The sequence below is a fragment of the Capricornis sumatraensis genome, chromosome 4, assembly GCF_032405125.1.
Source record: "Capricornis sumatraensis isolate serow.1 chromosome 4, serow.2, whole genome shotgun sequence".
NCBI classification, from domain to species: domain Eukaryota; kingdom Metazoa; phylum Chordata; class Mammalia; order Artiodactyla; family Bovidae; genus Capricornis; species Capricornis sumatraensis.
This window is the reverse complement of record NC_091072.1, coordinates 10,819,030-10,845,048: the sequence shown is the minus strand read 5'-3', so window position 1 is coordinate 10,845,048 and position 26,019 is coordinate 10,819,030. Positions and strand designations below refer to the sequence as shown.

At 36.7% G+C, this 26,019-nt stretch overlaps 1 protein-coding gene across 1 annotated transcript in view; it reads right to left on the bottom strand.

The window, feature by feature from the left end:
- LOC138078075 (disintegrin and metalloproteinase domain-containing protein 2) overlaps positions 1-26,019 on the bottom strand; it is a 112,601-nt gene that overhangs the window by 76,501 nt on the left and 10,081 nt on the right. Inside the window, exons 5-7 of the mRNA XM_068970571.1 lie at positions 15,184-15,260; positions 10,851-11,019; positions 6,275-6,331 (exon numbers count right to left, since the gene is read on the bottom strand). Of these exons, the coding sequence (XP_068826672.1) occupies positions 6,275-6,331; positions 10,851-11,019; positions 15,184-15,260 (303 nt within the window). The remainder of the gene's footprint in view (positions 1-6,274; positions 6,332-10,850; positions 11,020-15,183; positions 15,261-26,019) is intronic.

Below are 26,019 nucleotides of genomic sequence, written 5' to 3'. Positions count from 1 at the left end.
CACATGGAACATTCTTCAGGATAGACCACATCTTGGGTCACAAATCAAACCTCAGTAAATTTAATAAAATTGAAATTATATCAAGAATTTTCTCTGGCCACAATGTTATGAGACTAGATATCAATTATAAGAAAAAACTGTAGAAACACAAACACTTGAAGATTAAACAATATGTATCTACAGAACAACTGGTTACTGAAAAAATCAAAAGGGAAATAAAAAAATTTCTAGAAAAAAATGACAATGAAAGCATGACAACTCAAAACCTATGGGATGCAGCAAAAGTAGTTCTAAGAGGGAAGTTTATAGCAATACAATCCTACCTCAAGAAACAAGGAAAAACATCGAATAGACAACCTAGCTTTATGCCTAAAACAACTGGAAAAAGAAGAACAAACAAATCCCCAAATTAGTAGAAGTAAATAAATCGTAAAGATCAGAGCAGAAATAAACATAAAATAAATGAAACAATAGTAAAGATTAATAAAGCCAAAAGCTGGTTCTTTGAGAAGATAAACAAAATTGATAAACTTTTAGCCAGACTCATCACAAAAAAAAGAAAGAAGAAACAAATCAACAAAATTAGAAATGAAAAAGGAGAGTTTATAACAGACAATGCAGAAATACAAAGGATATTAACAGACTATTATGGACAATTATATGGCAATAAAATGCATAACCTGAAAGAAATTCTTAGAAAAGATCAATCTTCCAATACTGAACCAGAAAGATACAAAAATTATGAACAACCCAATTACAAGCACTGAAATTGAAGCTGTGATAAAAAATCTCCCCCAAAACAAAAGCCCAGGACCAGATGGCTTCACAAGAGAATTCTATCAAACATTTAGAGAAGAGCTAGTGCCTATCCTTCTAAAACTCTTTCAAAAAATTGCAGAGGAAGGAACACTTCCAAACTCACTCTACAAGGCCACCATCAGCCTGATACCAAAACCAAAGACAACACAGAGAAAGAAAACTACAGGCCAATATCACTGATGAACATAGATTAAAAACTCCTCAACAAAATTTTAGAAAACAGAATTCAGCAACACATCAAAAAGCTCATATACCATGATCAAACTGGGTTTATTCCAGGGATGCAAGGATTCTTCAATATATAGAAATCAGTCAATGTGACACACCATATTAACAAAGTGAAAGATAAAAACCATATGATCATCTCAATAGATACAGAAAAAGCCTTTGACAAAATTCAGTACCCATTTATGACTAAAACTCTTCAAAAAATGGGCATAGAAAGAACCTACCTCAACATAGTGAAGACCATATGTGATAAGCCTACAGCAAACATTATTCTCAATGGTGAAAAATTGAAAGCATTCCCTCTAAGATTAAGAACAAGACAAGGGTGTCCACTTTCACCACTATTATTCAACATAGTTCTGGAAGTCCTAGCTACAGCAATCAGAGAAGAAAAAGAAATAAAAGGAATCCAGATCAGGAAAGACGAAATAAAGCTCTCACTGTTTGCAGATGACAAACAGTGAGATGTACATGATACTGTACATAGAAAACCCTAAAGATAGTATCAGAAAACTACTAGAGCTAATCAGTGAATTTAGCAAAGTTGTAGGATACAAAATCAATGCACAGAAACCACTTGCATTTCTATATACTAACAACAAAAAATCAGAAAGAGAAATTAAGCAATCAATCCCATTCACCATTGCAACAAAATAATTAAGCATTTAGGAATAAACTTACCTAAGGAGACAAAAGAACTGTACACAGAAAATTATAAGACACTAATGAAAGAATTCAAAGATGAAATAAACAGATGGAGAGATATTCCATGTTGCAGAGTTTGAAGAATCAATATTGTGAAAATGACTATACTACCAAACACAATCTACAGATTCAATGCGATTTCTATCAAATTACCAATGGCACTTTTCACAGAACTAGAACAAAAAATTTCACAATTCATGGAAACACAAAAGACCCTGAATAGCCAAAGCAGTCTTGAGAAAGAATGGAGCTCAAGACAGTATGGTACTAGTGCATAAACAGAAATATAGACCAATGGGACAAGATAGAAAGCCCAGAAATATACCCATGTACCTATGGGTACCTTATTTTTGACAAAGGAGGCAAGAATATGCAATGGGGCAAAGACAGCCTCTTCGATAAATGGTGCTGGGAAAACTGGACAGCTACCTGTAAAAGAATGAAACACCATACACAAAGATAAACTCAAAATTGATTAAAGACCTAAATGTAAGACCAGAAACTTTAAAACTCTTAGAGGAAAATATAGGCAGAATACTTGATGATATAAATCAAAGCAAGATCCTCTATGACCCACCCACTAGAGTAATGGAAATGAAAATAAAAGTAAACAAGTGAGGCCTGATTAAACTTAAAAACTTTTGCACAGAAAAGGAAACTGTAAGCAAGGTGAAAAGACAACCCTCAGAAAGGGAGAAAATAATAGGGAATGAAACAACTGACAAAGGATTACTTTCCAAAATACACAAGCAGCTCATACAACTCAATACCAGAAAAGCAAACAACCTAATCAAAGTGTGGGAAAAAGGCCAAAACAGAGTCAGACACAACTAAAGTGACTTAGCACACACACACAGGCATACAACCAATAATCAGCCATGAAATTAAAAGATGCTTGCTCCTTGGAAGGGAAGCTATGACAAAGTAATGCAAGCCTAAACAGTATATTCAAAGGCAGGGATATCATTTTTCTGACACAGGTCCATATAGTCAAAGCTGTGGTTATTCTAATAGTCATGTACAGATGTGAGATTGGACCATAGAGAAGGCTGAGTGTTGAAGAATTGATACTTTGAATTATGGTGAGGAACAAAATTCAGTCAATACATGTCAACACCGAAGTACATCATTTATTAGAAATATATATGACAAAGATTTTGAAGCAGCCTTGGTAAAATGATGAAAATAAATAATTAAAAATATTCTTCATGGAAGTGAAATCAGCAAAAGGGAGAACCAGAAAACACCAAGCAAGCCTTTGTTTTTTTTTTTTCTGGAAATATCAAAAGACAATCAGAAAATGGTTGATATAATAACCCCATTGGAGCCTCTGGAAAACATCCAAAGGTCTACAGCAGCCAAGCCAATGTCCAACCAAGAAAAACCCACCTTGAAAATGACAGGAAATTGTGTGGTATTTAGTCTCCTATGCCCTACTTCCTCCCCAGCATAGCATGGTTTAGTCTGGAGGAAAGGCCCATCTGTTTCCCAGTTTCCTCCCTTATACCAGGTGGAGCAGAGAAGACCTTATTTATTTGCAATTTTCTAATCTATCTGGAAAGTGTCCAAATGACTGTTTTCTGTGTTACCTAACTCAGTTTTCAGGTAGCAGATAGGGGTGGTCACTGCTTGTTAAAACTTCAAGGTTATGACAGACCCACAGATACTTGAAACAAGAGATTACAGCTGGAAATATAGGAGCAAGAGATTACAGGTGGAAATATATAGATATAAAGCCCTAAAAAGAAGCTGTGGTGAGACTTTTTGGAAATTGAGATATTGAAAAGTAGCCATGTATATATATATAGTGAATCCCACAAGCCCAGGCAAGACATATGGTCAGAGAGACCTGAGAACATCTTAAACTTTCACCACATGGACTAAGAGGTAACCCAGCTAATCAGTGAAAGGCTACCCTGACATAGAGCCAGTCCCAAAAAATGGTTTAAAAAGTGATTATTTTTTTAAATGCTGAATTTTCAACAAAAATCAAAAGATACCTTAGTCATTTTGGGCTACTATAACAAAAACACCATAAAACGTGGTTTCAAACAACAACCATTTGTTTCTCACAGTTCTGAAGGCTGGAAAGTTTAAAGGTTAAGTCTCTAGCCACAGACATCAATTCTGTGTTGATGAGAACATGCTATGTCCTCACAGGGTAGAACAGGTGGCCTTTCTTTCATAAGGGCACTAATCCCATTCATGAGGGCTCCACCTTCATGACCTAAGCCATTCCCAAAGGCTCCACTGCCAAATAACATCACTATGTGCATGTTCTTGCTTCTTGCTCAGTTGCTTCAGTCATGTCAGACTCTTTGTAACCCTATGGACTGTAGCCCACCAGGGTCCTCTGTCCATGGGATTCTCCAGGCAAGAATACTGGAGTGGGCTGCCATGCCCTCCTCCAGGATATCTTCCCCATCCAGGGATAGAACCCATGTCTCCTGAAGCTTCTGCACTGCAGGCCAATTCTTTACTGCTGAGCCCCTGGGGAAGCCCCACCATCATTATTCATCAGTATACATTTGAACAGAAAATAAACATTCCATCTATATTATAAGGCAAACTAGTAAACAACAACAAAAGTATAGCTCAAGGAAATGAAGTAAATGGGCAGAAACTAGTCCTGAGAACTTGGAGACTTACTAGACAAAGTGCTTAACACAACTATCTAAAATATGGTCAAAGAGCTAAAGGAGATGGACATGTACACACAGCTTTATTTTGAATGGATAACCAACAGGGGATTACTGTACAGCACAGGGAACTCTGCTCAATGTCATGTGGTAGCCTGGATGGGAGGGGAGCTTGGGGTAGAATGGATACATGTGCATGTATGACTGAGTCGATCTGCTGCACCTAAAACTATCACAATATTGTTAATTGCTTATACTCCAACATAAAAAGTTTTTTTAAAAAAGCTAAAGGATGAAAAAATGAAGGGAAGTCAGGAAAATGATGTATGAATAAAATGAGCATATCAACAAAGATATAGAATTATAAAAGAAATCAAACAGAATTCTGGCATTGAAAATGCAATAACTGAATTAAAAGTTGAGTGGAAGGATTCAACAGCAGATTTAAAGGTGCATAAAAAAGAATCAGTAAACTTGAGGATAGGATAATTGAAATCGTTGAGTCTGAGAACAAAAAAGAAAAAAGAAAGGGAGGAACTTGTGGGATACCATTATGTAGTACAATATACAAATAAAGAGAATCCCAGAAAAAGAAGAGAAATTATCTAAATAATGGCCAAAAGCTTGTCAAATTTGATGAAACACATGAACCCACAAATCCTGGAAGCTTAAGAAATTCTTAGAAGGATAAAACCAAAGGGACTCACACCAAGACACATTATAATGAAATTATCTAAAGCTAAAAACAAAGAGAATACTAATATTGAAGACAATAAGAAAAAAGCAACTAACCATGTGAAAGGGATGATAATAAAATTACTAGCCAATTTCTTAGCAAAAACTTCAGGGGCCAGACGATATTATATTTAAAGTACTGAACGCAAAATGGAAAAGGCACCTTGGAAGACAGCTTGGCAATTTCTCACACACACAAACCACCAAACAAGAAAAAAAAGACTGTTATCGTATGATGTAGCAATCATGCTGCTAGATGTTTACCCAAGGGAGATAACATACGTCCATGAAAAAACTTGGGCAGGGATATTTACAGCAGCTTGATTCATAACTGCCAGAATGTGGAGGCAACCAAGATGCCCTTTAGAAGGTGAATGGATAAGCAAACTGTGGTATATACAGACAATACAATGTTATTGAGTTGTAAAAAGAAATTAGCTCTAAATCCATGACAAGGCACATAGTAAAGTTAAATGCATGTTACCAAGGCAAAGAAGACAATCTGTCGTGGCTATAGACCTCACATTTCAACTATGTGACAGTCTCAAAAAGGCAAAATTATGGAGACAGTAAAAAGATCAAAGGTTACTAGATGTTACAAGTATGCTGCTGCTGCTGCTGCTAAGTCACTTCAGCCACGTCTGACTCTGTGCGACCCCATAGACAGAAGCCCACCAGCTCCCCAATCCCTGGGATCCTCCAGGCAAGAACACCGGAGTGGGTTGCCATTTCCTTCTTCAATTCATGAAAGTGAAAAGTGAAAGTGAAGTCGCTCAGTCGTGTCCAACTCTGAGTGACCCCATGGACTCCTCCATCCATGGGAAGAATCCCAGGCTTCTCCATCCATGGGATTCTCCAGGCAAGAGTACTGGAGTGGGTTGCCATTTCCTTCTCTGGTTATGAGTATGAGAATGGTGAATAAAAATTACTCAGAAACTATTCTGTATGTAACAGATGTTTTCATTTATATTAATTATATAAAATGAAAAATAAACTAATAGAGATATGATTTTCTATTTACTATTTAAATTCATTAAAGCAGAAGTTATTATTTATTGTTCCATGTTAAAAATTTATTCCAACATTTTTTATAACCTCCCATTGCTAATATAAATTAACATGAGACAAATAAATGAAAGTATACTTACCAAGTCTTTTTCAACTACAATATGCATTTCTATATACTGAGAGAAGTCTGGAAGAGGCTAAAAAAATCACAAACTTAGGTAAAAATTGAAGAGTTATTTAAATATTTTAAGTAATATCACTACTTCACAAATTCAATGTTAGAAATTCAATTTTATATATGAAAATAGAAGTCATTTTCAGACTATTGTCTTTGTTGCCTCTTTTGCATCTGTTCAATCAATTAATTTACTCAGAAAACAATCAACTAATTTACTCAGAAAATAACTTTACCTTCCATTGGTACAGCGCTACTCATTTGATTCCATCATACATAATGATTCCATCATACATCACACATACATTATTATGTGTTATGATTTTATTTGTGACCTTGAAAGAGTAAGGGCACCTCTCTGTTTGGAGGGGTGGAATTTCATCTGAAGATAAAACTAATCCTTGTATAAATGACCTCAGAAAAATGTGAGCAACAGAGAAACAAAATGACTGAGTTTCTTAAACTGTGCCATAGATATCTCAGGATGTGGAATCTGATTACAATGTCGTCACAGACCACCGTGGATAACTTAGGCACAAATGTGAGGCCCAATGGGCTTATGATCTGTGTGATTTACACCCTGCCAATTTCTAGGGACAACGTAATACTTGTTTTAAGTACCATCAGTAAAATATTACTTGTTTCCATCATTATTTTTATATGAATTTAACCTAGGAGGAATATTCTAAGGAAAACTTATGAGACAGTCTTTGTGGACACGCTAAGATTGTAGTGTATTTAACTCAAAATAGTTACTAATGCCATCAACAAGCAATGAACAAATATATAGAAGCAGAAAAGGAGAATCAAATTTCAAAAATTGAGAAAACGTTATTATGTTTAAAGTCTGCATTTTTTTTCTTTTTACACTGATATTTAAATCCTTGAAAGTTCAAAACTATCACATTTTACTTAAACCATTTTCCTTAACATAAAGAGGCGCAATAAAGACGGGAAAACTAATCTGGGACTTGGCAAAGATGAGAAAAATGAAGACTATAGTAATTTAAAGAGAAAAAGTTAATAAGGTCATTAAGACAAATTCAGGGCTGCATGATCATTCATTTTTTCCACCTTTAAAAATTCTTTTAAAGCCTTGAAGACTTGGGTTTTTTTTTTTTTTTCAAAACAATGCAAATGAAATCCCCTTACAGTCTAACTGATTTATTATAATTTCCATCCAAAGGTAAGCATGAAATGTTTCATGATAGTTTTGCTTATAGGACTCCATCCTTTCATTTAGGATGAAACAAGGAAAAGACACTACTTTACTGGAGGATAAACACAAGCATTTATATTAATTATGTTAGGGTTATATTAATGATTTGAAGGATTCAAAGTTATTTCTTTGTTTTAATCAACGTAAGTTGCTACTGATGCTGCTGCTTAGTTGCTAAGTCGTGTCCGACTCTTTTGTGACCCCATGGACTGCAGCCTGCCAGGCTCCTCTGTCCATGGGACTTCCTAGGCAAGAATACTGGAATGGACTGCCATTTCCTTCTCCAGGGGACTTTCCTGACTCAGGGTTTGAACTGTGTCTCCTGCGTCACTTGCATTGGCAGGCGGGTTCTTTACCATTGCACCACCTCGGAAGCCCAACATAAGGGTTAGCTGACTTACATTTCCTGAAGTAATCCTTATTTATTTTCATCTTTGAGATAAGGACTGATGATATTTAGTTGATAATAATTTATTCATTTATTTGCTGGACAATAACTTTCAAGAGAAAAGATACATAAGTATCTTTAAGATAAGATAGTCTATTTTAGAATAACAATTAAAATGTAAGACAAAGGTGCATAAAATAATGCCAAGAAATGTGTGCATTGGAAAGGTGGGTAGGTGCTAAGAGTTCAGAAGACCTCAAAAGCTATTTTATTTAGTGAAAGAAAGTAGTCAATAAATAAAACCAATTTCTTGGATACATGTTATATGAGGTTGACACCAATTACCTGAAAATTTACTTTGGTAAAGTAGTCAATAAATAAAACCAATTTCTTGGATATGTGTTATATGAGGTTGACACCAATTACCTGAAAATTTACTTTGGTAAAGGAAACACTAAAGAATTGGATCTAGGGAAGAAGACTAGAGAACACTGTTAAGTAATCCAATTGCAATATAGTTGGAGTGAAAAATTAAAATTAGAAAATGACAAAGATCACTGGTAAGAATATTCAGGGAGTGAGAAGGGACATGAAGATGTTGATAGATGACAGACAGACAATACAGACAGAAAAACATGTAAGTAGGTAGATAGTTAATGTGTGTGTGTGTGTATTTTGTTTAACTTGGGCAATTATCATGTGCTACATAAGCTCAATAACTAAGAAAAAAAAGAATGAGAGTGGGAGATCTATAAATTACAGTAGATAAAGCCATGAAAAAATATACAAAATAATATATAAGACAAACAAAAACCTGAGACTTTACACAGGAAATACTGGAGAAGGAAATGGCAACCCACTCCACTGTTCTTGCCTGGAAAATCCCATGGACAGAGGAGCCTGGCAGGCTACAGTTACTGGGGTCACAAAAGGTTGGACACGACTGAGCAACTGAGCACAACACAGTAAATATCATTATGTAGAATATGAGTGTATAAAGAAAAGAGAGAGAAGGTGATACACAGAGAGAGGCAGGAGAATTTTATCAGAGGGTAAAGTGAGTCGAAAATTCCGGGGAGTTTTTATGTTATTTCACCCTTAACGTTATACTCCATGGTAGTGGACTGAAACAACACAGAATCAACACAATCTCAGCTTTCATTTTTGGGAAATGAAAATAAATGAATGCTAACATTTATTTGGAAATTGACAGCATCAAGAATAGCCAAAACAATCTTGAAAAACAACACTACTGAAGGATGTACACTTACTAATTTCAGAACTTATTTCAAAAATATTGCAGTGAATAAAAAGTGACTCTGGCATAAGAATAGACATAAAGATCAATGGAATATTATTGCATGTGCAGAAGTAATCCCTAAATCTATAGTCAACTGATTTTGAAATAAAAGGGCTGGGCCACGAAAATTCAGTGAATAAAAGATGAGTCTCTTCAACAAATGGTATTGGGAAAACCAGATATGCATATGAAAAATGATGGATTTAGAGCCCTTCCTCCCTTTTTACAAAAAATTAAGTTGGATCATATATTGAAATGTAAGAGATTAAAGAATAAAACTTTTAGAGGAAATATGAAATAAATTTTGTAAATCTAGTGTGATAGTTAATTTTATCCATGAACTTGACTGGGCCACAAATGCCCAGGTATTCATCCAAAAAATATTCTGGATATTTATGTGAAAATAATTTTGGGTAAGATAAACATTTAAATTGATGGACTTTCAGTGGAGTAGATTATCCTTCATAATATGTGTGCACCTTATCTGGTCAGTTGAACGTATTAATAGAACAAGGACTACCTTGTAAGCGAGAATGTACACATTGCTGTATTTAAAATGGATAACCAACAAGGACCTACTGTATAGCACAGGAAACTCTGCTCAATGTTATGTGGCAGCCTGGACAGCCAGAGGGTGGAAGTTTTGGGGAGAATGGTTACATATGTAAGTATGGCTGAGTCCCATTGCTTATCCACCTGAAACTATCACAACAGATTAATCAGCTATACTCCAATACACAATAAAAAGTTAAAAAAAAAATTCCTTCCAACTGACTGTCTTCAGATTTGAACACAACTTTTCCATGGTGTCCAGCCTGCCAGTCTGCAGTCTACTTTAAATTTTTTCATTCTCTCTGTGTGTATTTATATCAAATGTATGTATATGTGTGTATACATACACACACATACACACACACACACACACACACATATATCTTGTTGGTTCTGCTTTTCTAGAGAAATGTTTGTCATGAAAGACACCATTTTCACTATGGTAGCTGTGGAGCTGAGATTGTTGAAAACCAAACACAGAATCTCACTTTGTGAGTGAATGGACTGCAACACAGATTGAACTTCTACCCTCACAGGGTGTCTGCTGAAAGAAGTAAGATCCTAAAAATTGGAATGTGGGTGTATGAGAAACTCTGATGAAGCTGGAGTCATTAACCTTCTAAACTCTGGCGAGTCTTTGTTGATTGAAGCAGTCTCTCCATCTCTGGATAAGGATATAAGGAAAGTATAATGGCCTACCCTAAGGCAGTTGCCATAAAAGACACTTGGGATTCTTCTCAGGATCCTAGATAGGTGTCTTCAGGGTGTCTTCAGTATTTATGTGAATGTCACTCATGCTTATTTTATCAAAATTCAGACATAATGGATATGGAGAAAGGAGTGCATCTTGCAGACAACAAAGGTCTGGATCACAGGGGAAAATGCCATTAATGGTGGAAAATGCCAGCTTGGAGTTCTGGAAAACTGAGTGACTAATTTTGAGGCTTACAACACAAGCTCTGAAGTATCTGGTATGTCTTGCTCTCTCTCAATAATTTGTAAGCAACTGGTTTATAATAAAAATACATTGTTAATATGGCTGCATAGTAATAACCACATAGTTTACTCAACTGATCACTCACCTCTACATTTTGTATCTTATAGGGCTTTTCTCTTGGCTCAATTTCTTTCTCAGTATACACAGAAGAACTTGAATCCCTAGGTTTTACTTGATAAACCATATGTTCAAAACCAATTGAAGGCTCCAAGGGCTCAATTCCATAACTTACATTTTCAAACTGTAGTAAGCCCCTACAAATTCAAAAAAAAAAGCAAATAAATAAAATAATTCATTTTTCTCAAGGTCAATAAAATGAAACAATTAGTTTTTAATAGTATGTAGATTATTTTCAGTCTTAGCCTTGGGTGGTGAAGTAGGAAAACATTACCAATAATCCACATATTTACTAAGTGGAATGAGTAGTAGTAATGCTATTGACATTTATCTAGCTATAATTAATACTAATGGTTTCCACATATACTAAAAATAAACCCTTAATTCAGGAGGGGAGACATTGCAAGAGTTTTCATACCATGCTTTTCTAATGACAACTTCCCATAATAAGCCCTGCCTCACTTTAAAACTTAGCAAACATCAATAAAACTAAATGCTGATTCATTCAGAGGATAAACAAAATTAATAAACCTTTATCCAGACTCATCAAGAAAAAAAAAGAGGACTCAAATCAATACAATTAGAAATGAAAAAGAAGTTATAGCTGACACTACAAGTTGCTACAAACAACTATATGCCAATAAAATGGACAACTCAGAAGTGGACAAATTCTTAGAAGGCTTCTAAGAGTGAACCAGAAAGAAATGGAACATATGAACAGAATAATGACAAGTACTGAAATTGAAACTGTGATTAAAACTTTCAAACAAAAGGCTAGGGATGGAAACTTAGCAGGTGAATTATTTCAAGCATTTAGAGAAGAGTTAATGCCTATTCTTCCCAAATCATTCCAAAAAAATGCAGAAGAAGGAACACTCCCAAGCTCATTCTATGAGGGCATCACCACCATGACACCAAAGCCAGACAATGATGTCACAAATAAAGAATATTAAAGGCCAATATCACTGATGAACATGGATGCAGAAATCCTCAACAAAATACTAGCAAACAGAATCCAACAACACATTAAAATAATCATACACCATGAGGAGCCTGGTGGGCTACAGTCCACGGGGTTGCAAAGAATCAGACACGACTGAGTGACTTCACTTTCACTTCACTTCATGAGCAAGTGGGATTTATCACAGGGATGGAAGGATTCCTCAATATATGTAAATTGATCACTATGATATGCCATATTAACAAACTGAAGAGGGAAAGTCATATGATCATTTCAACACACACAGAAAAAGCTTTGACAAAACTCAGCACCTATTTATGATAAAAACACTCCAAAAAGTGAAAATAGAGGGAACATACTTCAACATAATAAAAGCCATATATGACAAACCCACAGCAAACATCATTCTCAACGGTGAAAAACTGAAAGCATTTCCTCTAAGATCAGGAACAAGACAAGGATATCCACTCTCACCACTTTTATTCAACACAGTTTTGGAAGTCCTAGCCAGGACAATCAGAGAAGATAAAAGGAAGAGAAATTGGAAAAAAAGTAAATTTGTCCTGTTTGCAGATTAATGTTACTATACACAGAAAATCCTAAAGATACCACCAGAAAACTACTAGATCTCATTAATGAACTTGGTAAAGTTGTAGGATACAAAATTAATACACTAAAATCTCTTGTACTTCTATACATTAGCAATGCAAGATCCAAAAGAGAAATTAATGAAAAAATCTACTTACCATCATATAAAAAATAACCAAGTAACTAGCAATAAACCTATTTAAGGAGGCAAAAGACCTGTACTCAGAAAGCTCTAAGATATTGATGAGAAAGCAAAGATGACAGAAACAGATGTAGAGATATACCATGTTCTCAGATTTGAAGAATCAATATTGTCAAAATGACTATACTATCCAAAGTAATATACTGATTAAATGCAATCACTATCAAATTCCAGTGGCATTTTTCACAGAATTAGAACCAAAAAAATTTAAAATTTGTATGAAAACACAAAAGACCTTGAATGGCCAAAGCGATCTTGAGAAAGAAAACTGGAGCTGGAGGAATCAGGCTACCTGACTTCAGAGTATACTGAAAAGCTACATTCATCAAAACAGTATGGCATTGGCACAATAATAGAAATATTGAAACTGGATAGAAATTTCAGAGCTAAACCTATGACCTATGGTCACCTAATCTATGAAAAGGAGGCAAGATATACAATGGAGAAAAGACAATGTCTTCAATAACTAGTGCTGGGGAAAAGAAAACTGGACAGCCATATGTAAAAGAATAAAACTAGACCATTTTTTAATACCATACACAAAAATAAACTCAAAATGAATTAAAGACCTGAATATAAAACTGGATTCTATAATACTCTTAAAGGAAAACACAGGAAAAACACTTTCTGGCATAAATTGAAGCAAGATCTTTTTTGATCCACCTCTCAGAGTAATGAAAATAAAACCAAAAATATATGGAACATAATATAACTTAAAAATTTTGCACAGCAAAAGAAACCATCAACAAAACAAAAATATAAGCTCACAAAATAGGAGAAAATATCTGTAAGGGATTAATCTTTTAAATATATAAACAGTGCATGCAGCTTAATACAAAAAAGCACAACAAACTAATCAAAAAGAGGGATGGAAGATCTAAACAGACATTTTTCCAAAGACGATATACATATGGCACATGAAAAAATGTTTAATATCACTAATTATTCAGTTCAGTTCAGTTCAGTTCAGTTGATCAGTCATGTCCAGCTCTTTGCAATCCCATGAATTGAAGCACGCCAGGCCTCCCTGTCCATCACCAACTTCCAGAGTTCACTCAAACTAAAAAATGTTTAATATCACTAATTATTAGAGAAATGCAAATCAAAACTACAATGAGGAACCACCTCACACTATTCAGAATGGCCATAATTAAAAAGCGCACAAATAAATAATACTGGTGAGGGTGTGAAGAAAAGGGAACCCTCCTACATTGCTGGTCAAATTATAAATTGGTACAGCCACTATGGAGAACAGTATGGTAGCTCCTTATAAAACTAAAAATAGAGCAACCATGTGACATAGCAATCTGCTGCTGCTGCTGCTGCTGCTGCTAAGTCGCTTCAGTCGTGTCCGACTCTGTGTGACCCCATAGACGGCAGCCCACCAGGCTCCCCTGTCCCTGGGATTCTCCAGGCAAGAACAATGGAGTGGGTTGCCATTTCTGTCTCCAGTGCATGAAAGTGAAGAGTGAAAATGAAGTCGCTCAGTCTTGTCTGACTAGTATCGACCCCATGGACTGTAGCCTACCAGGCTCCTCTGTCCATGGGATTTTCCAGGCAAGAGTACTGGAGTGGGGTATAGCAATCTGATCCTTTGGTATATATCTGGAGAAAAGCATAATTTGAAAAGATACTTGTGCCCCAATATTCACTGCAGTACTATTTATAACAGCCAGGACATGGAAGGTACCAGAATGTCTGCTAACAGAGGAATGAATAAAGAATATGTGCTACATATCTACATTGAAAGATGTAGATAAAAAGGATATAAAGGCCATAAAAGCCTTAAAAGGATGAAATAATGCCATTCGTAGCAACATGGATGGACCTACAGATTGTCATACTGATCGAAGTTGGTCGGAGAAAGACAAATATTATCTGATACCACTTATATGTGGAATTTTAAAAAATGTTACAGGTGAGCATATTTATCAAACAGAAGTAGAGTCACAGATGTAGAAAGCAAACTTAGGGTTACCAATGGGGATGGGTGGAAGGAGGGATTAAATTGGTAAATGTGAATTGACATATATACACTACTATATATAAAATAAATAACCAATAAGAACCTCCTGAAAAGCACAAGAAACTTCACTCAATACTCTGTAATATCTATATGAGAGAATAATCTAAAGAAGATTGAAGTGAAGTGAAGTAGCTCAGTCGTGTCTGACTCTTTGCGACCCCGTAGACTGTAGCCTACCAGGCTTCTCCCTCCATGGAATTACCAGGCTCCTCCCTCCATGGGATTCTCCAGGAAAGAATACTGGAGTGGGTTGCCATTTCCTTCTCCAGGGGATCTTCCCGACCCAGGGATCGAACCCAGGTCTCCCACATTTCAGGCAGACGCTTTAACCTCTGAGCCACACACACACACACATGTACCTGACTCAATTTGTTGTACAGTAGAATCTAACATAACTTTGTAAATCAATTGTATTTCAATAAAATTAATTAAAAATAAAAGTAAAACTTTTGAATATAATTTCTAAATTTGAAAATTATTTCTTAAAAATTCCGTTTTGCAACTATAAAATTATATATCACAACCTCAGTCCACTACACGTGCTAATGATCGCCACTGAATTTGGATAACCTTCAATATACCCTTGGTAGTAGCAAAAATTCTGAAAAATAAAGAAAAACATATATTTTTATTAGAATACTTCATGTTAAATACATTATTCTCAAATATTTAAAACATATACACATATAGTGTATGCATCAAACACTTACTATTTCCGAGACAGATGTGTAAGATTATTAGATGGACATTTAACCTCAGTTTTCCAAAACTGTGCCTCAAAGTTTCTAAGAATAAGTGTACTTCCATGATCTTTTCTATTATAAATTAAACATGACAGCCCCTATCATTAGGATCAAGGCAAAAATCATCAAAACTTATTTTTTCAAATTCTTCTGACTTATTTTTTAAAGGTAGATATAAAAATATAAATAAATCCAAAAACTTCCAAATTTATCAAATTAAAAATTACTTTATTATAATGGCAGAGTAGATTATATTGGATTATAAACTCCCAAATTTACTGAAAAACTAATTCACACATTTTGAAAGCTCAGTGAATTCAGAGTACAAACACAAAGAGATCCATAAATAGACGTATAAGCAAAAACATTAAAAATCAAAGAATCACATCTTGAAAGCAGCATGAGAAAACTAATTACCTTAAAAAAGTACTCCAGTGATATTTGCATCAGACTTCTCTGTAGAAACTACAAAGTTTAGGAAGCAGAGGGCTAACATAATGTACTTAAAGAAAAAAAAATTACTCACGAGTTCTATATCAAGCAAGGCAATGTTTAAAAATAAAATAAAATAAATTTATTTCCATATGAACAGAAACTTTGAGAATTTGTTATCACTTGCCCGGCCTTACATGGAACACTTAAGGAAATTCTTCAGGTTGAAAGTAAGTGATTTCAGATAGTAATTCAAATCCACATAAAATTTCAAAGAGAGCTCAAGAAAGTTACTATGTAACTTAAAAAGCATAGTATAAGGGCATATTTTCCCTTTCATTCTCTTAACCGATTTAAAAATCAGTTGAGTAAAGTAATATGTATGTATGCTTCCCTGATGGTTCAGTTGGTAAAGAATTTGCCTGAATGCAGGATATTGCCTTCAATGCAGGAGACCCAGGTTTGATCCCTGAGTCAGGAAGATCCCCTGGAGAAGGAAAGGGCAATCCACCCCAGTATTCTTGCCTGGGAAATCCATGGACAGAGGAGCCTGGCAGCTATAGTCCGTGAGGTCACAAGAGTTGGACACCACTTAGTGACTAAACCACTAATTGTATATAGCATATTATCTGGTCCAAGAAATAGAATATATTTGCTGATAACAGCATATAGAAGGTGAGTGGAAACAAAGAAGTACTAGGTTAAGGAAAGGACTGCAGATAGTAAAGTAACTGTAACAGTGAACTGTTGGGATTGTACATTAATAGATGTAATATGTACAACAATAATACCATAGAAGAGAGGGAAATAAACAGTTTTATAGGAAAAATATCTCTGTGTCTCACTGGAATTAAGGTAATATAAATCTAAAATTGCATCAGTTCAGTTCAGTCATTCAGTTGTGTCCGACTCTTTGAGACTCCATGAACCTCAGCATGCCAGATCTCCATGTCCATCACCAGGTCCCGGAGTCCAGCCAAACCCATGGCCATCGAGTCACTGATGCCATCCAGCCATCTCGTCCTCTGTCATCCCCTTCTCTTCCTGCCCTCAATCCTTCCCAGTGTCAGGGTCTTTTCCAATGAGTCAAATTTTTGCATCAGGTGGCCAAAGTATTAAAGTTTCAGCTTCAACATCAGTCCTTCCAACAAACACCCAGGACTGATTTCCTTTTAGATGGACTGGTTGGATCTCCTTGCAGTCCAAGGGACTCTCAAGAGTCTTCTCCAACACCACAGTTCAAAAGCATCAATTCTTCAGTGCTCAGCTTTCCTTATAGTCCAACTCTCACATCCATATATGACCACTGGGAAAACCATAGCCATGATTAGATGGACCTTTGTTGGCAAAGTAATGTTTCTGCTTTTCAATATGCTATCTAGGTTGGTCATAACTTTCCTTCCAAGGAGTAACTGTCTTTTAATTTCATGGCTTCAATCACCATCTGCAGTGATTTTGGAGCCCCCCAAAGATAAAGGCAGCCACTGTTTCCACTGTTCCCCATCTATTTCCCATGAAATAGTCAATAAAGCAGAAATAGATGTTTTTCTGGAACTCTCTTGCTTTTCAAATGATCCAGCGGATGTTGGCAATTTGATCTCTGGCTCCTCTGCCTTTTCTAAAACCAGCTTGAACATCTGGAAGTTCATGGTTCACGTATTGCTGAAGCCTGGCTTGGAGAATTTTGAGCATTACTTAACTAGCATGTGAGATGAGTGCAATTGTGCAGTAGTTTGAGCATTCTTTGGCATTGCCTTTCCCTGGGATTGGAAAGAAAACTGACCTTTTCCAGTCCTGTGGCTACCGCTGAGTTTTCCAAATTTGCTGGCATATTGAGTACGACATTTTCACAGCATTATTTTTCAGGATTTGAAATAGCTCAACTGGAATTCCATCACCTCCACTAGCTTTGTTCGTAGTGATGTTTTCTAAGGCCCACATGACTTCTCATTCCAGGATGTCTGGCTCTAGGTGAGTGATCACACCATCGTGATTATCTGGGCCATGAAGATCTTTTTTGTACAGTTCTTCTGTGTATTCTTTCTATCTCTTCTTAATATCTTCTGCTTCTGTTAGGTCCATACCATTTCTGTCCTTTATCGAGCCCATCTTTGCATGAAATGTTCCCTTGGTATCTTGAAGAGATCTTTAGCCTTTCCCATTCTGTTGTTTTCCTCTATTTCTTTGCATTGATCGCTGAGGAAGGCTTTCTTATCTCTCCTTGCTATTCTTTGGAACTCTGCATTCAGATGCTTATAATTTTCCTTTTCTCCTTTGCTTTTCACTTCCCTTCTTTTCACAGTTATTTGTAAGGCCTCCCAAGACAGCCATTTTGCTTTTTTGCATCTTTTCCATGGGGATGATCTTGATCCCTGTCTCCTGTACAATGTCATGACCTCCATCCATAGTTCATCAGACACTCTGTCTATCAGATCTAGTCCCTTAAATCTATTTCTCACTTCCACTGTATAATCATAAGGGATTTGATTTAGGTCATACCTGAATGGTCTCATGGTTTTCCCTACTTCAATTTAAGTCTGAATTTGACAATAAGGAGTTCATGAGACTTCCCTGGTGGCTCAGATGATAAACACCAATAAATAAATGTAAAGATTGTCTTATTAGGTTAAAAAGAAAGACACAACTGTAAACCGTTACTAGATAACTGGCTTTAAGTTCAAAGACATAGGCTGATTAAAGGAATATAAAACAGTATCATGTAAATAGCAATCTTGAGCAAATGGGATTGACTACATTTATACCAAGTTATTCCGGTGGTGACTCAGATGGTAAACAATCTGCCTGCCAATACAGGAGACATGGGTTCAATTCCTGGGTCTCCTGGGGTCAAAGATCCCCTGGAGGAGGAAATGGCAACCCATCCATTATTCTTGCCTGGGAAATCCATGGACAGAGGAAACTGGTCCATGGGATCACAAAGAGTTGGATGCAACTAGTGACCTAACACTATAGTGTATATCAGACAAAACAGACTTTAAAAACAAAAAACATGTTAGTAGATAATGAGCAATATTTTATAATGATAAAAAGTTCAACACATCAGGAAGATATAACACTTGTAAACACAGGGAACTGCACCATAGTACATTAAAAATTGGTAGATATGAAGGGAGAAATAGTTCAACACTTATAGTTGAAGACTTTCGTTTTCTTTCTATTCCACTTTCAGTGATCCATGGAACAACTAGGTAGAAGATTAGCAAGAAAATACAAGATTTTAAAAAATAAATTAAGAGAACCCAGTTAATTTATACCAACATCCGTTGGATCATAGAAAAAGCAAGAATATTCCAGAAAAACAGCTACTTCTTCTTCTTTAACTACAATAAAGGCTTTGACTATGTGGATCCAACAAACTATGGAAAATTCTTAAAGAAATTGGAATACCAGACCACCTTACCGGCCTCCTGAGAAACCTATATGCAGGCCAAGAAGCAACAGTTTGAACTGGATATGGAACAATGAATTGGTTCCAAATTGGGAAGGGAGTACGTCAGGCTTTATATTATCTCTCTGCTTTTATGTGGAGTACTTTTATGCAGAGTACCTCATGTGAAATGGATGAAGCTCAAGCTGGAATAAAGCTTGCCAGGAGAAATATCAATAACCTCAGATATGCAGAAGACATCACCTTTATGGCATAAAGTGAAGAATAACTAAAGAGCCTCTTGATGAAGATGAAAGGGGAGAGTGAAAAAGCTGGCTTAAAACTCAACATTCACAAAAGGAAGATCAGGCCATCGGGTCCCACCACTTCATGACAAATAGATGGGGAAACAAAGGAAATGGTCAAAGACTTTATTTTCTTGGGCTCCAAAATCACTGCAGATGGTGACTGCAGCCATGAAATTCAAAGACACTTGCTCCTTGGAAGAAAACCTAAGACAAACCTAGACAGTGTATTAAAAAGCAGAAACATCACTTTGTCAGCAAAGGTCTGTATAGTCAAAGCTATGGTTTTTCCAGTAGTCATGAATGGATGTGAGTGTTGGACCATAAAGCTGAGTGTCAAAGAATTGATGCTTTTCAGCTGTGATGTTGGACAAGACCCTTGAGAGTCCCTAGGACAGCAAGGAGAGCAAACCAGTCAATCCTAAAGGAAATCAATTCTGAATAATCATTGGAAGGATTGATGCTGAAGCTAAAACTCCAGTACTTTGGCCACCAGATGTGAAGAGCTGACTCATTGGAAAAGACCTGATGCTAGGAAAGATTGAAGGCAGGAGGAGAAGGGGGCGTCAGAGGGTGAGATGGCTGGATGGCATCATCCACGCAATGGACATGAATGTGAGAAAAGGCAGGGAGATGGTGAAGGACAGGGATGCCTTGGTGTGCTGCAGTCCATGGGGTCACAAAGAGTCAGACACTACTGAGTAACTGAACAACAAAAGTAAAGCTGTACACCTGTGGCAAATTTATGTTGATGTATGGCAAAACCAATACAATATTGTAAAGCAAAAAATAAAATAAAATAAAATCTGAAAAAAAAGTAAACCTAGCAGACATCTGTAAACTGCTCTGCCAAAGAAAAACAAGGCACGCATTCTTCTCAGTCTATACATATTTTCCAGGATAGATCATATGCTCATGCGTTAAAAAAGCCTCAATTTAAAAATACAGAACTAATAAAAGTATGCTTTCTGATAAGAATGACATTTTTTAGAAATAACTGACAGAAAACATTTGGATGAACTCACAGACGTGGAAATCAAGCATCGTATCTCTAAATAACCTATGGATTAAAGGAGAAATCAAATATGAAACCAGAAGATATTTGAGGAAAATAAAAATAAAGAAACTCAATACTTAAAAAGTATAGGATGTGGCGAAAGCTAGTGCTTTTGATAAATGTATATAGATTGACACATATATTAATAATGAAAAAAGATAAAGTAACACCAATCCAACCACCTATAACTCAGGAAAAGGAAGAACAAGTTAAATCTAAATTAAGCAGAAGAAAGGAAATAATGAAGATTAGAGTGAAATTAAATAGGAATAAATAGATCAATGAAAGCAAAAGGTGGTTCTTTGAAAAGTTAAAATGGACAATTCTTAAGCTACATCGACTACTAAAAGAACCAAATTACTAAAATCAGAAATAAAAGTGGGGTGTTACTACCACCCTTATAGCAGGATTATTTAGGGAGTGCTAAGACTCATCATACACCAACATTGCATGATGTTGGTAAATCAATATATCTATAGAAAAGCACAAACTACCTTCTCTGTCCATGGTGCCTCTTCTAGCATCAGCACCCGTGAACTTACAGAGAGCCTTATCCACTGCTGTGGATTCTACACAGTGTTGTGTCTCACACAGAAACTTATTTTTCAGTGAATTAAGTATAGCCATTGGTTTATGTTGGCTTCCCTCATAGCCCAGTCAGTAAGGAATCTGCCTGCAATGCTGGAGACCCGGGTTTGATCCCTGGGTCAGGAAGATCCCTTGGAGAACGAATGGCCACCCACTCCAGTATTTTTACTTGGGGAATCTCATGGACAGAAAAGCCTGGCCAGTACAGTCCATGGGGTCGCAAGAGTCGGACATGACTTAGTAACTAAACTACCATCACCACCATTGGTTTATGTACATATCTAACCATATATTCTATCATCTGGAAGTGGCTGATCTAATTTAAAGGTAGACTAGCTTACTGAACACTCTTTTACCATGGTAGTTGGGAGACATTACTCTGAAAGGCTGGGGTTCTGTTTGCATCAGAGACCAGTATATGGCAAGTTTCACTGAGAGCCTCAATACATTTGTCCAGATATAAGGTGTTGAAATGGGAGTCTCACCTTCCCAACATTATACCTAATAACTATTTTGTAGCTTTTTTGCTTTCTACCATAGTGACTTTTAGCCCCCAGCCACCAGTGGGGGATTTGTTCACCCGGGGACACAATAATAATTCTACTACTTTGGAAGATGAAACTTCCACCTGGATATTTTGAGCCACTTCTGACACTGTACAAATGAGCAGGCTAATCCAGTGGCTGGAGTGACTGACTCTGAACACAGTAGGGAAAACTGTTGCTTAAAGAAGTGCTATGTCTTCAATCCACTTGAATATAACAGTAACCAAAATAAGATATGATTAAGGATCCAGACCCTCTGGGAATGAAGATTTGTGCTATTCTGCTAGGTAAACATCCATAAGAAGCTTAGGTAGGTCCTGTTGAGAGCAATGGAATTGGGGAGCAGGTGGTGGGAAAAAGAAGTCATACACAGCGATCGTAACTGATCACAGAAGCGAAGACTCTAGCAGCTTTGCATATGTTCTTTTGGCTTGTCACATGCGTATGTATCTTTATTTGTATGTACCAACCATTTTCTTCTTTCCCCCCTCTTCCTATTATCGGCTTACATACAAGTGGTTGGAGGTTAACTTTACAAGTTAATTTAACCTCATGTTAACACAGTATTCAGCAGGACTGTGACAATTTGTGGAGAGCTTAATGTTGCTACCAATGGACACAAGGACATGTGATTGTGTGTCTCATCAATTTGTGGAAGAATGAAAATCGCTTTGATTGTGAAAAGTTTGTTTAAATGTTGTTAACTAGAAATAGGTGACACAATGGAGTATTACTCAGCCGTTAAAAAGAATTCATTTGAATCAGTTCTGATGAGATGGATGAAACTGGAGCCGATTATACAGAGTGAAGTAAGCCAGAAAGAAAAACACCAATACAGTATACTAACACATATATATGGAATTTAGAAAGATGGCAATGATGACCCTGTATGCAAGACAGGAAAAAAGACACAGCTGTGTATAACGGACTTTTGGACTCAGAGAGAGAGGGAGAGGGCGGGATGATTTGGGAGAATGGCATTCTATCATGTATACTATCATGTAAGAATTGAATCGCCAGTCTATGTCTGACGCAGGATACAGCATGCTTGGGGCTGGTGCATGGGGATCACCCACAGAGATGTTATGGGGAGGGAGGTGGGAGGGGGTTTCATGTTTGGGAACACATGTAAGAATTAAAGATTTTAAAATTTAATAAAAAAAAAAAAAAATAAAATAAAATAAAATTTCAAAAAAAAAAAAAAAAAGAAATAGGTGATTCTGGTGTTTTTTTCAGAGTTCAAATGTATACATATGGGGGGCTTCCCTGGTGGCTCAGTGGTAAGGAATCTGCCTGCCAATACAGGAGATGCGGGTTCCGTCTCTGGTATGGGAAGACCCCACACGCCATGGAGCAACTAAGCTTGTGTGCCACAACTATTGAGCCTGTGCCCTAGAGCCTCTGCTCCTCAACAAGAGAAGCTACAGTAGTGAGCAGCCTGCACACCACCACAAAGAGGAGCCCTCTCTCGCCACAACTAGGGAAAAGCCTGCACAGCAACGAAGACCTGGCACACCCAAAAAAAAAATGAAATTTTTTTTTTTAAATGAGTGCATATGGAAACTGAACAGTCTAAGTTGTAAGGCTCTGTTGATTATTAATGCATTGCAACTCAGTTTCAAATTAACCTTTTGCCTGCTTTGCGCAAATGAATATGGGTCCCTTAATTATTTTTTCCTTTGCTACAGAGCAAGCTTTGCTAGTAAGGGGTGCTGGTGAGCATGGGAAAACAGCTTTGCTGTCTGGTTCCAGGGTGCTAGCTTGGTAGGCTCCTACAGAGAGTACAGCTGTGGCAAAGCCAGGATGCTTCAGTGACTGGTGGTCACTAACACCCGTCGGCAAGTAGTTTCCATCTGTCCAGGCCCCTCTCCTTCCGCAGTAAAGTGACTTTGGTGAGACATCTCGTGAGCAGCTCTCCTGGCTACCCAAAGGGCAGATTTCCCTTGGATGGTTCTGAAGAGAAATTTCACAGCAGCAGCATCTGGAACAGCACCACAGTAACTTCTGCTATTCGAAGATCCACGGTCATGCCACTTTCAGCAATCTCAACTCTTGGTAAAGAAACAGGCTTCTTGAACCCATCCTAAGGTTGCCAACTGCTTCTTGTATCTGATATTCCTATGTCCTTTAAAGTTCTCTTTACTTCTTATTTTTTACTCTAATCCCTGTTACAGTTAATAATTCTCTATATTAAGCTTTCTATGTGCAAATTTTTGAGTGATTTCTTTAGACATAGACTAACACAGTTTCTTACATTCTTCAGATACTTCATTGATTTATCATCATATTTGTATTTCTTGACTGTGGGTTCATATACAGCTTCATCTGCATAAATCATACTTTATACAATCAAGAGAAAATATCTCTTCCTTTCCTCCAGGTTTTGACTACTTTCCTGCAAATGTGGTTTATATGGTCCAGACTGATAACATATCTAATTCTCCAAAATTATCAGTAAATTATATCAATCTTATACATAAGTTGATTGGAAAAGTTGGAAATCAATAAATAAGTAATTTTAGGTCAGCAGAGAATGAAATTTTGATAGAGTAATCAAAAGTTTATTATTTTTATACAATTTCCTTTCCCAGTTTTTTCATAGTTTTTTCTTTGTCATTTTTCTGCACTGTTTTCCTTTACTATACCTTGTTTGGTTTTCTAATAGCACTCAAAATGAATGTGTATAAACTTAGCAACAGTAAGAATGTTGCTGTTGTGTGTGTCTCCTACAAATTTTGATTTGATCAAGTTGATTTATAATTCTGCTCAAGTCATCAACATATTTGCTGAGTTTCTTCCTACTTCACCTATTGATTATCGAGAGAGAAAGAGAGTGTGTGTGTATGTGTGTTTGTGTGGGCACGTGTATTCAGTTGTGTCTGACTCTTTGTGACTCTATGGACTGTAGCCTGTCAGGCTCCTCTGTCCAGGGGATTCTCCAGGTAAGACCACTGGAGCAGATTGCCATTTCCTACTTCAGGGATCTTTCCGACTCACGGATCAAACCCTCGTCTCTTGGGTCTCCTGCATTGGCAAGTGGATTCTTTATCACTAGCACCATAGAGAGAAAAGTCTAAATCTTCAATAATAATAATAATTTAATTATTTATTTTTTCATTTCTGTCAATTTCTGCCTCCTATAGTTTGACATCTATTTTTATATGCACACATATTTCAGATTGTTACGCCATCTTGTAATTTTATTTTTAGCCAGTATGAGTATCTCTCTGTCCTGAAGAGATCATAAAGCAAGCTGCAGACATGGGGAACAACCCTGTGATGACCAACTTAGACAGCATATTAAAAAGCAGTGACATTATTTTGCTGACAAAGGTCTGTCTAGCCAAAGCTATGGTTTTTCCAGTAGTCATGTATGGATGTGAGAGTTGGATTATAAAGAAAGCTGAGCACTGAAGAATTGATGCTTTTGAATTGCGGTGTTGGAGAAGACTCATGAGAGTCCCTTAGACTGCAAAGAGATCAAACCAGTCCATCCTAAAGGAGATCAGTCCTGACTATTCATTGGAAGGACTGATGCTGAAGCTGAAGCTCCAATACTTTGGCTACCTGATGCAAAGAACTGACTCATTGGAAAAGATCCTGATGCTGGGAAAGATTGAAGGTGGGAGGAGAAGGGGACGACAGAGGATGAGATGTTTGGATGGCATCACCCACTCAATGGACACCAGTTTGAGTAGGCTCTGGGAGTTGGTGATGGACAGGGAAGCCTGGAATGCTGCAGTCCATGAGGTCACAAAGTGTTGGACATGACTGAGTAACTGAACTGAAATGATCAGGGAACAAATTCTGTGTCTGATAGGTTGATTTGGTTTCTTGTAGATAAGCCTTTAATTAGCAAGATTTAAGGGATGAAAATTATTTGTGGAATTCATGAAAAACAGATTTATATGCTTCTAACCTAATTTAATAAACTCTCCTGATTTTTCCTACACTGAAGATAGGCTTGAAGCTTTGGCAAACATACTTTGCCAACATGGCATTTGAGGCCAGCATTCAATAACTTACTACATTCAGGTTATTACTAAAACAGTTTTTGATTTGTCTTTTTAATTACACATTTGTCTTTCATGACTATCTCCTGGGGAGGGAGGAAATAGAGTTAGGTGTTAGGTATATGAAGTGAAGTGCAGTCGCTCAGTCATGCCCGACTCTTTGCGACCCCATGGACAGTAGCGGCACCAAGCTCCTCCATCCATGGGATTTTCTAGGCAAGAGTACTGGAGTGGGTTGCCGTTTCCTTCTCCAGGGAATCTTCCTGACCCAGGGGTCGAACCCAGGTCT